Source organism: Palaemon carinicauda, chromosome 44 (assembly GCF_036898095.1).
Source record: "Palaemon carinicauda isolate YSFRI2023 chromosome 44, ASM3689809v2, whole genome shotgun sequence".
In the NCBI taxonomy this organism is placed as follows: Eukaryota; Metazoa; Arthropoda; class Malacostraca; order Decapoda; family Palaemonidae; genus Palaemon; species Palaemon carinicauda.
The window spans coordinates 19,450,711-19,467,406 of record NC_090768.1 but is presented as its reverse complement, the minus strand read 5'-3'; the positions used below and the strand labels follow the sequence as shown (position 1 = coordinate 19,467,406).

At 32.9% G+C, this 16,696-nt stretch overlaps 1 protein-coding gene across 1 annotated transcript in view; it reads left to right on the top strand.

Moving 5' to 3' along the window:
• The window catches only part of LOC137634349 (G-protein coupled receptor GRL101-like), a 376,114-nt gene extending 361,118 nt beyond the window's left edge, over window positions 1–14,996 (top strand). The window contains exons 23-28 of the mRNA XM_068366747.1: window positions 6,082–6,229; window positions 8,070–8,161; window positions 10,657–10,874; window positions 12,924–13,092; window positions 13,721–14,030; window positions 14,733–14,996. Of these exons, the coding sequence (XP_068222848.1) occupies window positions 6,082–6,229; window positions 8,070–8,161; window positions 10,657–10,874; window positions 12,924–13,092; window positions 13,721–14,030; window positions 14,733–14,904 (1,109 nt within the window). The 3' untranslated portion in view covers window positions 14,905–14,996. The remainder of the gene's footprint in view (window positions 1–6,081; window positions 6,230–8,069; window positions 8,162–10,656; window positions 10,875–12,923; window positions 13,093–13,720; window positions 14,031–14,732) is intronic.
• Window positions 14,997–16,696: the final 1,700 nt, after the last annotated feature.

Here is a 16,696-nt window from a genome sequence, read left to right as displayed (position 1 = left end):
GTGTGTGTGTGTGTGTGTATATATATATATATATATGTGTGTGTGTGTGTGTGTGGCTTTATAAAATTTTAAACACATTTATTAGATGCTGCGTAAATGCATCAACGTGAAAGCTTTATGGAAATTATGTTAATGTATTGCAGTAAGCAGTACTTTTCATTATCATTGCCCTATTGTCTCTTGTTTTGATAATATTGGTGAGGTTATTGTTGTCTGAATATGAGTAATGAGCCTTTCTTATGAAGTGGACCATAATGAGTTTCCTAATGAACATGGAATTGGCTCTTTAAGGGCCCTTCAAGCTCATACTTAGATTTATATCTCACACCTCATAATTGGTCTCACCATACCTTACGGAGAAGTGTATCATCTTTTATTACTATTCCATATTAGGCATCTCGTAGTCTTGTTTTGTGTCCAATCGAACATAATTTACGTACCTCTTCAAATCCACCTGTTTGTGAATTTGTACATTTGAATAAGAAAGGATATATATTTTTCCCAAAAATATCCACTAAAAAATCTGCTCAACGTCATTATCTTTTATCAATCTATCCTGAAGAAATCATCTAATTCATCCATTCTACTTTACTTGGAGTATTGGCCTCCACTCTGGTTTCCAGCTGCTGACTCTCAACTTCAATTTGTTGGGGGGAAAAAATTGATGGAACATTTTAGTGAGGTCATGAGTAGGAGATATAAAGGGAATAATTTGATTAACATACCTCAAGCTAAGGAAGACCTTGATGTGTCCATGATTGAATTCAGTGCGTTTGAAGTCGAAGCTCTTATTAAAAAAACTTGGGAGTTGGAAAGCCCCCTTGATACGATGGAATAACTGCTGAGATGATTTTGGCCGAAAATGAAGTGACTACCAGAAGAGGCAAAACCTGATTAATGAGAGCTAGGAGTGTTGGTGAAAATAGCAGAAAAAGGGGGATCTGACTGATTGCAATAATTACAGAGGCCTCACACTTACGTCAGTTGTCATGGAAATATATAGTTTGCTCATTCTGAAGAGGCTAAAGAGAAATATTGATGAAAAGCTGAGAGATGAACAAGCAGTTTCGAAAAGGTAGAGGTTGTTCTGACCAAATTTTTATTTTAAAACATGTTTTACTGCAATGTGTAAAATATAGAAATCGACTTTTGATGGCATTTGTGGACTGTGAAAAAGCCTTTGATAGTGTGGACCGGAGTTCCTCCTATATATGTAAATTTGATTAAGTCGCTTCATGAGCATAGCAAGTGCAAAATTAATGTTAATGGAGTCCTATCAAATGAATTTCCAGTGAACAATGGAGTACTCCAAAGGAACGTGTTGTCACCTATGTTGTTTATCTTCCTCATGGGTTTTGCAGTGCATAGAACAGTTAGTTATGGCTGAGGATTTGACTGAATTTGTAAGGGGAAATTAGGTGACTTAGAGTATGTTGATGACACTGTCCTTATTAGCAAAACCCCACAGGATTTGCAAAGCTTGCTTACCAGAATGCATGATATATTACATAAGATTTGGCTCAAGATAAATAGAAAGACAGATATGATCATAATGGAATATGCTATGGAAGATGAAATATCATTGGAAGGAGAAAGGATTAATGAGGTGGAAACATTTATATATTTAGGAACTATGATCTCTAATACAGGATCTTTAGAATTGGAGTTTAATTAATAATTAAAAAAACAAATTAAACAATGGCTAGGTTTAGTAAATTTTAGAAAACAAATCGCCTAAAAGTACATATAAAAATCAGACTTTATATCAGTTTAGTGAGATCAGTGTTACTGTATGGACATTAGTCGTGGTATGACAATGAAACAATATCCAACAGATTTTGTAGATTTGAGAACAAAACCCCTCAGAAGAATATTGGGAGTTAATTGGCAGGACAGGATTAGAAATGAAACAATAATAGAGATTACTCAAGTGCCTTATGTGGATGAGATTATGGTAAGGGGTAGATCGAGATAGTATGGACTTGCTCTTCGCACTCTCCGAGAGAGAGTAGTTCACCAAACTTTCAACTCGGCCCCACAAGGCACTAGAAGAGTTGGAAGACCAAGGCCTACCTGGCTGAGGCCCATGAAGCCTGAAGTAGGAGATGATGAATGGAGAGGTATTGAATTAAAAGGTCGAGATAGAGAAAACTCGCTAAATCTAACCGAGGCCCTTTGCGTCAATAGGCGTAGTAGATGATGATTATGATGATGTTGATGTTGATGATGATGATGATGGAATTTCTTATTCCTGACCAAATATAAATCTGTTACACCGTCGTTCAGTTAGTTCTTTATGCATTTTACAGAAGATGTTTCATAATTTGGATCATTCTTTGCGTTCAAATCACAGACTGTACCATCCTGTATGAAGTAGTAGGTATGCCGTTAATTCTAAGTCTTGTCTTCTCCACCGTTAGGCTTAACACTGTACAGTATTCTAGACTTTTCCTTCCAGCTGTGACCAGATTGTGGAATGAACTTCCTAATCAGGCAGTTGAATCAATGGAACTTCAGAATTCCCAACTTGTTGCAATTGTCTTTACGTTGAGTAGTCTGGCATACGTCTCTGTTCATAGTTTATATATAACAGATCTGTTTTAAGAATTTTATAATTTCATTCATTACATCATATAGATAGTTTATTTATTTCCTTATTTGCTTTCGTCACTGGGTTAATTTCCCTGCTGGGGCCGTAAGGCTTGTAGCATCCTGCTTTACCAACCAGAGTAGTAGCTTAGTTGATAATAATACTAATACTAATAATAATAATAATAATTATCATCATTATTATTATTATAATTATTATTATTATTATTATTATTATTATTACAATCCGTGAGAGTTGACATATATATATATATATATATATATATATATATATATATATATATATATATATATATATATATATATATACGTATGTATGTATGTATGTATGTATGTATATATGCACACACACATTTAGACACGTTACTTTACTCTCCGGACAAACTCAGCTCGAAATAGTTTTTAGGATAAGGGTATCGAAACGTGTTTCGAATCATTTTTTTTACGTGACTTTTCATCAGGACTTATATCAAAATATATTTCAATTACACTTACAGTATATTAAAGTGTAATTCCATCGCTCAACCAATGTAGTCCTGATGAAGAGCTACCGAAAAAAAAATTATGCGAAACATGTTGACATCAAATAATAAATGGAAAAACATCAATGCAGTTTTCCTGTTATTCTGAAAACTATCTCGAGCTCAGTTTATCCGGAGAGATGATGTCTCCCATATTTAGACGCCATTAAGATTTTCTCTATTCATTACATATATATATATATATATATATATATATATATATATATATATATATATATGTGTGTGTATATATATATATATATTCGCGAGTCTTGTAAGAATAGGGGAAGTAGAAGAACAGCTGTGAAATGGATATCTAATACAGCAAAAACCGTGTTGAATTTGACCACTATTATAATGGTAAAGAGACAATGTTTTGAAATTTTTTATGACTCCTATGTCTAGTAGTATAAAGGGAAAATAAAAAATTACTTCATCTATATATGATATCCAAAAACAAAGGAGAGTCCCACTAATACATCATTAATGGAAATGGAGGAAAGTCTAATAGATAGATAGATATGTATTGACTTTACTGGTCACTTTTCTCAGTTATTTACTTAATTTATAGTAATGAAAGTACGTATCTACATATATTTGTAGACACATTATATAATATACAGTATATGTGTGTATATGTATGTATGCATATATGTATGGATATATGGCTTTTTGTGTTAGACTGGCTAATTATATTTAGGGCAGTGTGTAAAGGAACTTGCCTGAGCACTCTGTGAAGTCATCTATGTAGATAATATGGTTCCATGAAATTCCATGTCACATGATGATGCCTTCGTTAAACTTAAGAAGATTACTTTTACCTCTCTCTCTCTCTCTCTCTCTCTCTCTCTCTCTCTCTCTCTCTCTCTCTCTCTCTCTCTCTCTCTCTCTCTCTCATGTACTGAAGCTAATAAAATTTATATTTACTCCAAAATCAAACCATTGTTCTCTAGTCTTGGGTAGTGCCATAGCATCTGTAGCATGGTTTACCACTGTCTTGGGTTAGAGTTCTTTCTCTTGAGGGTACATTCGGGCACACCATTTTATCGTATTTCCCTTCCTTTTGTTTGTTTTTTATGGTTTATATAGGAGATATATATTTTAATGCTATTATTCTTCTTGAAATATACTATTTTTCCTTGTTTCCTTTCTCCAATGGGCTATTTCTCTGTTGGAGTCTCTTGGGTTATAGCATTCTGCATATCCAACTAGGTTGTAGCTTAGCAAATAATAATAATAATAATAATAATAATAATAATAATAATAATAATAATAATTAGAATCCTTGGTCAATTTAAGATCAAGATCGACATCTAATCAACGCTAATGGACGCCTCTCTCTCTCTCTCTCTCTCTCTCTCTCTCTCTCTCTCTCTCTCTCTCTCTCTCTCTCTCTCTCTCTCTCTCTCTGCTATTGTTCACAGTTATTTAAACACCATATTTGGGTAGAAGTTTCTTGAGTTAGATAGCTGAGTTCTTGAACATCTGTACTATTACACAAAACCTGACTCTTGTAATATAAGGTTTCTTAATTGATTCGTAGGTAAGATCTGTTCTGTTGACACTAACGATTAACGGGAACAAACTTTAAAAACTATGAAATGTCTTTTCGTTTATTTGCTGTTTGAGTGTTATTTAGGGTGTCTTTACTTAGCTATTATCTATGTATTGATGCAACACTTTATTATTATTATTATTATTGCTAGTATTATTATTATTATTATTATTATTATTATTATTATTATTATTATTACTATTATTTTTATCATTACTATTATTATTATCCTTATTATTATTATTATTATCATTATTATTATTATTATTATTATTATAAATGTATGTATATACTGTATATATATATATATATATATATATATATATATATATATATATATATATATATATATATCTGTGTGTGTATGTATGTGTATATGTCAAACAAGACGTCTCATTCAAATCCTCCAAATGTATATGGTTTTGTCAATATAATCTACGAGCCACAGGCTCCGGATATATATAATTCCTACAGCCATGCAGAATGGACCCCCAACTTTTCGATTCCCTTAATACGCATCCAGTAAATTATAAAAAAATAAATAAATAAATAAATAAATAAATAAATAAATAAAAAAACTGCTCTCATTTATGTTTTATTTCGAACCGTATTCAGTGCTCTTAGTAGACAGTGCTTATTATTAAAAGGTTTATGGAGGATTTGAATGCTTACAAATTCCAAGGGTTTAATCCTTTCACATTTCATATAATTTGTTACTTGCTGTCCCATTGCTTATTCTATTTTGACAATTTGCATGACAATAGCGGAGAAACTAGGCATTTCTTTTTCGCACTTTCTTGTGATTTATTACTCTCAGTAAGGCCCTTCCTTTCCTAACATTTCAAAACATAAGATTTCATTATGATTTTTCTTGCTTTTGCGGAGAAGCAGTCGTGACACATCTCACAACAGTTGAAAAAAACATAAGACTCTTGCCTTTGAGATTCACGATCCTTCAGAAAAAAAAAACAATTTCATGATTTTTTGTTTTCTCGTGAGGTGTAATTCTTAAAAAGCCTCCGGACTAAGGCGTGTATAAGTGCTGGTTTTCCGGGCAGTGGTGGGATGCTGCATAATCCTAAGAGAGAGAGAGAGAGAGAGAGAGAGAGAGAGAGAGAGAGAGTTTTGCCATTAATCTTAACACTTCTGTTATTTTGGTGAAACTTTTCTAGAACATCATGACTTTTGGACTATTTTATATGAATGGTTTCTCATCAAGAACGATAATGGTGATAATAATTATGATATTTATTAATATTCCTAATAACAGTAGTAGTAGTAGTAGTAGAAGTAGTAGTAGTAGTAGTAGTAGTAGTAGTAGTAGTGTTTGAAAGACCGAATTGTTCTATTGCAAGGTTTATTAACTTAATGATAATAATTCTCTTTCTTTTACAGTCATTACCCTTGAACGATTCGTAGTGATAATGTTTCCATTCCGTGTATCACGTCTAAGTATGAGTTGGACGAAGGTGATTATGGGCGGGGTGTGGGTGTGCGTTGGTCTGCTGGCTGCTCTACCCCTCGTTGACATTCATTATTTTAGGTGAGTAAAAGAAAATAAAGTTTTAAAATACGTTCTTAATATTTCAGGGAATCGAAATAAACACAGTACCGTGTGTGTGCTGTGGAAACACATAACTACACCATGTTAGAATAGAATTCTGAACTTGGGTAGGGTCCCAAAGCGAGGTTGTGTGATGTTAAGAACCAATGTTTTAACATTGCTTCTTATCCCAAAAATTGGGTTCTAAACTATTTGAATGGGTTACCAGGGTTTTGTTAGAATTATTATTTCCCACTTTTATTATCAAAAAATATCTTTAGTGTTATTATTGCTCTGAACATCTCGCATTCTGAATTTAATCTTCGAGATTCGCGAAATGAAGAAAATCAGGTTTGAGGAGGTAGCCAAAATAATCCAGTTTCTAGGAATCATTGATTGTAATAGTACTGCTGGTTAACCAAGCTTATATTAATGATATTCTTTATCTTCATCCACAAAAATTCATTATAGCCTAATCATGTTTCGTTTTGTATTCTGATAGCCAGTGTATTGTTTAATTTTTCCTGGACCATTCTTATGTCGATGAAATACTTACATTACTGAAGTTCCATGCATGTTACATTTGTTCATGTCACCTTTTTCAATATTTATCTAAAGAAATAATTTTAGTTATGGGTTGCTATGGTCAATGCAAACAGAAATCAATGAGTTCAAAGTTCGGGCAATATCTGATAGGTCTACTTGTTTATATATATATATATATATATATATATATATATATATATATATATATATATATATATAAAAGAGAGGAGAGAGAGAGAGAGAGAGAGAGAGAGAGAGAGAGAGAGAGAGAGAGAGAGAGAGAGAGATTTGCCATAATTTTACTATTATTCGAAATGTAATCACCACACCGATAGAATTAGTTTGATTAATGGGTATGAATTTAAGTTTTTCCATCCTCTTTCGTTCTTCCTGTCTATTACTTGTATTTTTGTGTATGTAATTTCTTTTTATGTTTTCTGTAACTTTGTATTATAATAACAGTTCATATTGATCGTGAGATGCGTTCTTTCAACTATAGTCAATTGTATGAAACTCTTATGTATATTAAATTGACGGATTAAAGGTTAAATCAAAATGTATATAAGTGTTTGTTGAGCTCTCGGTTGACCTATATGTATCCCAAAATTAATATCAATTGCTAACTATTTCTCTCACTAATGCGAACTTTAAAGAATTTTCTAAATAATCGTGATGTTAATCAGCAATTATCAGCTATGTTATGGATTAATAATCAATAGTGATCATTTTTCATATTGATATTGTTCGCAATATCGTGGAATAAGCCTTGTATTTCATTTGATTCATTTATCACATTTGGTATACCAAGAAAGGAAAGGAGTGAAATTCACCATATCATAATGATTTTATCATTATTATACAGTTATTTCAGAGGTTATTACAAGTGAGATTAATTTATCTTGGCTCTTAATCCACTGTTCAAAACTTGAACCATTCCAAGGATTAATATAATGCCACCTCCAAGGCAGACGCATTCCTGTCCCTATAAACATGACTTTGTGTGCAAGGTGGACATTATCAGATTAGATTACACTTGTATTTATGACATAATTTCCAGTCGTCTATAAAGAAAAATAATATCATCACCGTCTTTGTAATTTATTGCGATAAGCAATAACCTAAGAGACATTTTGTTTAAGAAAATATTTGTTATTAAACAGATGGAATTTTAGTTACATGATGTTATTGCATTACAGTGTTGAAATCTATATTCCTTATTTCATAATCAGAAATTATTGTTTTTTATTTTGAGCGTGATCCCTGTCATTATTATTGCTCTTACTATTACTAACAGGAACTTTTATGGACGGTCGGGCGTCTGTCTTGCTCTTCACATCACGCACGAGAAACCAAATGGATGGGAGTATTCAGTCTTCGTCTTCTTAGGTAAGCCTTACCTCTTTCCATTCTTCTCCTGGATGTGAATTTTTTACTATCTCTTGCTTTTTTATATTATTGATGAAACGAAAACTTCCACTTCGAATTATGCATTCTTGCTGTATATGTTCATTAATTTCGAATGTTTTTGTCGAACGAAATTATTCGAAGTTATGGTCATGCTCTAATTTTAAACCGAGAGAAAAGGATTCTTTGTTTATGAATCGGCTTTTTTGTTTCTAAAGTGTCATATATATATATATATATATATATATATATATATATATATATATATATATAATATATATATATATATATATATATAATATATATATATATAATATATATATATATAAAATATATATATATATATATATATATATATATATAATATATATATATATATATATATATATATATATATTACGTGTTTCAATGCGTGAAGAAACCAAAAATTGTGACTTGAAACGAACGTGTAAAAATTAGTTTTTTTTTCTTTTCTTTTTTTTTTCTTTTTTTGTGAACCACATATTCCCAGTACAATATCTTAATTATGTCTTCAACTTATTAGTTAGGGAAGGACGGAATTGCATATATTTTTGATTAGTTGGGGAATGTTTCATTTTATTTTCTGGCTAATAATGTTAATATTGATTAACGAATTGTTTTTTATATTTTATTAGGCTTTGTATTATGTGACAGGATTTTATTACACTTTAGTCAAACGAAGGCTCATTCCTACTCTTGTTTACATGGACTCATTTGTATTCAGATAAATAAAATCAAGCCGTAGTTTTTTATTACTTTTATCATTGTATAAATTAGTCTAAAATATTAAAGCGTCAACTGATGAAGCATTAGAAATATGTTAAAACAGAATGTTTGTAACCACTGAGGGATTTTCAATTCTAAGATGAAGAATTTATGAGTAAAGAATTACATAAAATAATAAATGATTATTAAACCATGTGTAAAACATGGTAACTTTTCTTTTGTGTTTGTGGGAATGCTTGCGCAATTCTCAGGACCAAATGTTTTGACCTTCTCACCAAGTTTGACCTACGAAATGGTTGTATGGTCTGTTCCTTTTCACGTAATTATCAAATATGAAAAGTTTGGTCAAGAGCTGTTATTGACAAGACAATTTAAAACAGTCACTAAACGAGAATCAGTATTTAATGTTGCTGAGAATTTTTTCAAAGAAAAACATCCCACTTTCTAACCTCCTTTGCTTGTGCACCAGATTAAGTACCATCGATAGTAGGTTGTCATTGTGACTTCAACAGTTTCTTGAAAAAAAAAAAAACTAGTCTGTTCCTTTTCACGTAAATATTTGCGTTGCCGTAGACAGAACCAGAGATTAATATCTAGATAAGGAATAAGAAGTTTGATAAACCATACGTTTTTGCCCAACAAATTAAGATGAGATTTAGCAGCCGAAAACCAGACAGGAGAACAATACTCGAAACAAGAATGAGAGAATTGAAACATTTCTTGAGAACAGATTTATCAACGAAAAAATTTTAAAACTTTCTAAATAAGCCATTTTTGTGCAATTAAAGAAGAAACAGACCAATTAAGTTTCTCAAAAGTAAATTTGCAATCAAGAAAAATACCCAAGATTTTAAAGGAGTTGTGTACGGTATAGTTAAAGAAACATTATTTATGCAGAGGTGTGGATGTCGGGGAGCCACTCTCCTTGACCTACTTACCTACTTCGAATTTTGTTAGGGTTCAACTTCATGTCCCATAATTTACACCATGCACTATTCTTAGCTAGATCTCTATTAATGGATTCAGTAACCACAGATCTACATTCAGGTGATGGAATTTATACAAATAGAGTAGCATCATTTGCATATGCAATGAGCTTGTTTACTAGGCTAAACCACATCATGTGTATATAGTTAGAAAAGTAATGGGCCGAGAACACTACCTTGAGGAACCCCAGATATCACATTCCAATACTCACTATGGTAACTATCAAGAAATACACTTTGCAATCTAATCCTTAAAATTCAATAATTATGCTAAGAAAATATCCATTAATCCCAACTATTTAAGTTTGAAAGCAAGGGCCTCATGATTAATACGGTCAAATATCCACACTGAAATCAAGGCCAATCATACGAACTTCCTGCCCACAATCAAGGAATATCTGTACAGCTTTGGTAATTATACGAAGGGTATCACATGTTCCAAGGCCTTTGCAAAAGCCAAATCGCAAACTAGGGAACAGGTCATTATCTTCTGCATACCTACTGAGACGTTTTGTCAAAAGCCGTTCAAAACCTTTACATAATATGGAAGTTATGGGAATATGAGCTACCACAAATACATTAACTTAATAGAGTAACATTACCAATTCTCCAACAAGTGCAAAATAGCAGAGAAAGGAAAAATACCATTTGGGTCTACACGTCTGTATCACATTTACTAACATTTAGTACACACCTTTGATAGAAACTAACAGATTCCATTTCTCTTTTCTCCCCCTATAACAGTATTAAACTTCGTTTCCTTTTGCGTCATTGCTGTATCATACTGGGGCATGTACAGGGCTGCACGCTCATCTAGTGCCGCCGTCAGGAGTGATCAACAGCGTCGCGAATCCAGTATGGCGCGGAGAATGGCTGTCATTGTTGTCACAGATGCAGCTTGCTGGCTACCCATCATCCTTTTGGGCATCATTTCTCTGGCAGGGGTTAGAATACCCCCTCAGGTAATATTATCATTGAAAACAAATTGTTACTATTCATTCCTTGAACTTCGTTTTCTTGAAAAGCATATGCATCATCCTATCAGCTGCTGTGATCTCCAGCACTCACCCCTCTCCACAATGTCAACCCTCATCCTGTTCAGTAACATGCCCCTGGTAGGTGTTGGAATGTGCCCTCAACAATCTGATCTCCTACCCTCCAACTGGAGAAGAATGTTTCTCCTGTTAGTATGTTGTCCCTTACAAAGGTTGAAGTGTCTCCTGAAGCAATTTGATTCTTCTCCTAATTTTATAGGTTACTAACCATATTGTTCAACACGTTACCCTTATCCTCCAAATTCTGTTCCTGGTCAGGACCAGAATGTTCTCTTATGCTGAATCTTACACAGTTGCCTACATTTACCTATTATCATGTCAAGCACCCTGTATGTCCTTAGTGGGGATGAAATGCCTTAGGATTGTGTGATTTGCAACGCTCCCTCACTCCCATGATGTTACACATCACCCTATTAGCAACTTGGACCTGGAAATGGTCCCAGAAATGTGACCCAAGGCCATATATAAACATATAAGTATACACAAATATGTATATATATATATATATATATGCGTATATATATATACATATATAGATATATATACATATATATTATATATATATATGTATATATGTGTATATATATATATATATATATATAAGATTATATACAGGATATATATGTGTATATATACATATACATATATTATATATATATATATATCCTGTATATAATCTATATATATATATATATATATATGGATGAATGGATGAATATAAAACATTTTGGTAAGAGGATTTTTCAAATTAATGACATCCCAATGACTTGAACTGTTTTTCTTGTATTATCAATTATGTGAGACTATGAGTTTAAAGTTTTCAAGATCAAGTCAGTCGCAGATTTTAAACATAATCTAATTAGTTTTCAAACGTGAACTTAACCAGTAAGTGACAATTGACCTACGGACTCTACCCCTTTGCCCTACCTCCGTTCCATTTCCTCTCCTGATGCCTTCGCTAAAATCGAAGATTTGGCGAATGGTGTGAATTCACCCCCTGTCTGTCTTTTAGTTTGTTTATATGTTTGTTCGTTTAAGAGGAACTTTATACAAAAACTTCTTGATTTTGACCAAACTTGATAGCATGGTAGTCATGTTGGGTATGACCCAAAGAGGATTCTGTAATATTTTGCATAAAGTACATCAAAGTACAAGTACGCAGAAGTACTTTGAAAACAATAGAAATGTTATTTTTATGGAAAATCTTTTGTTGGTTTATTTTGTTTAATATTACGTAAAAACTACTAACCCAATTTCAACGAAATTTGGGGAACGTTGGGTATGACCCAACGACAAATCCTTTAGATTTTGAAGAAAATACATCGAAGTACAATTACATAGTGGAGTTAATGTAATGTTGCTTGGTGTGGCAAAGGAATGCTCTCTGCTGAGTGCCCCTCAAGTTTCCTTCTGTGCAACATTTTACTTCTGGGCACCGAATAGCCTCTCAGGCCTAACGCCAGCCCCTATAGCCCAAATTTATAAATCTGAACCACATGGAATCAATAAATATTTTTTTCTATTTTCATTGTTTTATATAAGTTCATTAATTCAATATGAGAGTTATTAATTTTTATTTGGATATATAGACCATGGATTAAAATGCATCAATTTACGAGAGGAAATTGTTTCAACCAATAAATCTCATCACATAACCTAGAGTCATTTTTCATAACATTTAATATTAAAAAAAGATTAACATGTTTGCTTTGTAAATATGTTGTACAGGTATATCAGAGATATTTACGGCTAGTTATTAGATTTATCGTAAAGATAATGTTGCCTTTCGTACGCTGGGCACAACGTGTGGACATATCGACCCCTTACCCGTAATGATTTGGAAAAAGATTGCTCTAGTGTGTTTCCCCTGGTTAAAACTGAGAGACTTTAGCCATTGAATAAGTTTCTTCATAAATATATTTCCATACTATCTTTCTCACCCCCTCTCTCGTGTAGGTCTTTGCCTGGGTTGCAGTATTCGTCCTGCCTTTGAATGCTGCCATCAACCCTCTTCTATATACTCTCTCAACTGCACCCTTTCTTGGGAAGGCGAGAGAAAGAGTGATGGATTTAAGACATTCCGTCAAGCGATCTGTTAACCGGCGAACACTCTCCAACAGCACAGGTAGGTTTAGCACAGAGAGAGAGAGAGAGAGAGAGAGAGAGAGAGAGAGAGAGAGAGAGAGAGAGAGAGAGAGAGAGATAAAATTGTTCAACTTTATCCAAGTTATTCTAATATACTATACGGTAAGTTTTGGAGAGAGAGAGGGGGGAGAGAAAGAGAAGATAATTGTTTAATTATAAGTTATTCAAATGTATACTGTAAGTTGTTGGAGAGAGAGAGAGAGAGAGAGAGAGAGAGAGAGAGAGAGAGAGAGAGAGAGAGAGAATTGTTTAATTTTCTTTATTCTAATATCGTACTATACTGTAAGTTGTAGAGAGAGAGGGGGAGAGAAAGAAAGATAATTGTTATTATTCTAGTATAATATTATAGTGTAAGTTGGTGGAGGAGAGAGAGAGAGAGAGAGAGAGAGAGAGAGAGAGAGAGAGAGAGAGAGAGAGAGTGTTAATTTTACATAGTTTGGGGGTTCTCAAAAAGATGGTTTTGTCACACTCCGATGATACAGAAGGGACGTTTTTCCCCTTCAGTATAACTACAGTATACATTATTGCAACATACTGATAAAAAGTTGAATTACAACTGTAAACAGTCTTATATATGAACTCATCAGAAATATACTATGCCCTTTCAGGTATAACAGCTGCTTGTGAAATGACACTAGTCATGAGACCGGGTGACGTCACCCCCCACACCACTATCACCCACACTCCCCTTTCCCTCTCCCACTGCCCGTCACCCTCGTCGTCACCTTCCAGCAACTGCCTTCGCAGTTGCAATCTTGTTCAGCGCAACCACTTAAACATCAGTTCGGCGCCATACATCAATAACATACAGCATAACAATTTGAACGATCACCTTGGGGTCAACTACCTAGTCCGGGCTAAATTTACCAAAAGTAGTCGTCAGTCCAATCATCGATCAGAAGGGACCCCAATATTATCGTAAGTTAAGATTAATCTTTTGTAAACTAAATTCATGCTTATGCGGATATATCGATGAATTATAGCTCATATTATTTGATTGGTTTAAAGCTAAAAGGATATGTAAAACTGAAAATGCACAATTATTAGTGAGAACGAACTTAACTGGCATGGCAATTTGTCCAGTGTTTCTATAATCACGTCGCGTCGGCAGAAATTACTTTTAAGAAATTACTTACATTTTATATATACCCATTGATAGAGCTGAATATCTGTTTAGCTTGGATTACATTTTGAATTAATATAGTTCTTTCTTTTCCTATTATATTACTTAATAATATTTTTTATGTAAATTACAGCACAATGTCTCCTCTTGTTTTACAACATTCGAGGCATATCCCCCTTAAATTTCTTTTCTGCTATGAAACGTTTCTCTAAAATTTTCTTACTTTTTTCCTTTATGGTTATACCCTTCCCCAGTTTTGCCTTTGTTTTGACAGGTCTTTTTTCAGCATTTCTGTCATAGATTTTTCCTCAACAATTTTCATTTTACAATTCAGATGTCTTCCATTTCTTTGTTCTGCAACTTCACTTTTTAGTCTATTCTTAAAGTTGTCCCCTGTTATATGACACTATCAGACATTTCTCCTCTGTTATCCTACCTTTTGAAAGAAATTTCTCATCTGTGATCTAACATCTTTTCAAACTTCCCCTCCATTCCAGCGATCGTTCCATAACTGACGTCCGGAGCGATGAGGACAGCCTCGATAGCTTAGCGACACAGGGGGAAATTATCCCCCTTTGTGACCTGACCTCGAACTCGGGGTCACCATCCCTCCATCCCCAGCTTTCCCGGAGGAAAGCCCAGCGTCCTCATCATCAGTTGTATGATTGATGATTAGTGAGATTTTTTTTTTACTTCATTCGTCCCTGTCATCACATGAAATCATGTCATCGTCATTTTTTTACAACGCGCTTTTATTGTTTTTTTTTTTTTATCATTCGGTTATTTTGATTGGAATAAAAGGATCTTTTATGTATTGTTAATTCATTTTACTTGATGGAATATTTACATACATCTGAATCGTAATTTCTAGTTGTTTTGTGCTACAAATATATTCATATAAATGTCTGCCTGTGCAGTTTGCCTATAAGATGATGAACCAAAATCTCTCTCTCTCTCTCTCTCTCTCTCTCTCTCTCTCTCTCTCTCTCTCTCTCTCTCTCTCTCTCTCTCTCTCTCTTTATATATATATATATATATATATATAAATATATATATATATATATATATATATATATATATATATATATATATATATATATATTTATATATATATCAAATAGGCCATATATTTTAATACATTACTGTCTGGATTCTCTTACCGATCTCGAGATCAGTCTCGAGGCGAAATCACTCAAAGACAATAGCATCTGACCGGCCGGGACTCGAACCCTGGTCCAGGATGCTTGTATGACAGTGACCGTACCATTCAGCCACAAAGAAAGGTCTTTCTTCATGGCTAAATGGTACAGTCACTGTCGTACAAGCATCCTGGACCAGGGTTCGAGTTCCGGCCGGTCAGATGCTATTGTCTTTGAGTGATTTCGCCTCGAGACTGATCTCGAGATCGGTAAGAGAATCCAAACAGTAATGTATTAAAATATATGACTTATTTGAAATATGAATAAACACGTATAAATGTGCAATATTTATCATATCTATATGTGTATGTATATATATATATATATATATATATATATATATATATATATTGTACATGTATATACAGCCTACATATATATTTATTTATCTATTTATACACACATTTATATATATATATATATATATATATATATATATATGTATATATATATATATATATATATATATATATATATATATATATATATATATATATATACTTGTGAGTTTAGATAAGTTAACGTATGCATAAATACATCACGGTGATATATATATATATATATGTGTGTGTGTGTGTGTGTGTCTGTGTGTGTATTATATACATATATATATATATATATATATATATATATATATATATGTATATATATTGTATAATATATATATGTATATATATATGTATATATATATATACACATGTATAAGTATAAGAAATTCCACATGTGATATTTTATGGTTGCTAGAATTGCATGCTCTTCATTGATTTTCACTCACTTCTTTCAAATGGATTTAATGAATGCCTCCAGGGACATAATTCACAATGATTGGATTTGCTACAGACTTTAATAAGCTGTAGAATAGTTTGCTGTCAGCAAATTAGTAATTATTACTTTCAGACGACTAAGTTTATCTTTTTTATCATAGCAATATCATTAGCTTCAACCATAGGTAAATATAATGAACATTCACAAGACAGTTTTTGTTCGGCCTTTATTCATATTGGGAAACGTCATGGAATTTTGGTGTAATTCCGTTTTTTTATTAAGTTGAGGAACGAAATTGATAAACGCGCAAATCATGAATGTGAATCATTATTACTTTTGGGATGAATCGTCATATTGAAGGACATGTTAATTATCAATCCGTGATAAATTTAAAATGATTAACGCGCCTGTACCTCATTCTGGGTCCCTTACTCTCTCCATACCCTCCTCCCTACCCAATTCATTATTGGGAAACATGGGAATGTAATGACTGTATT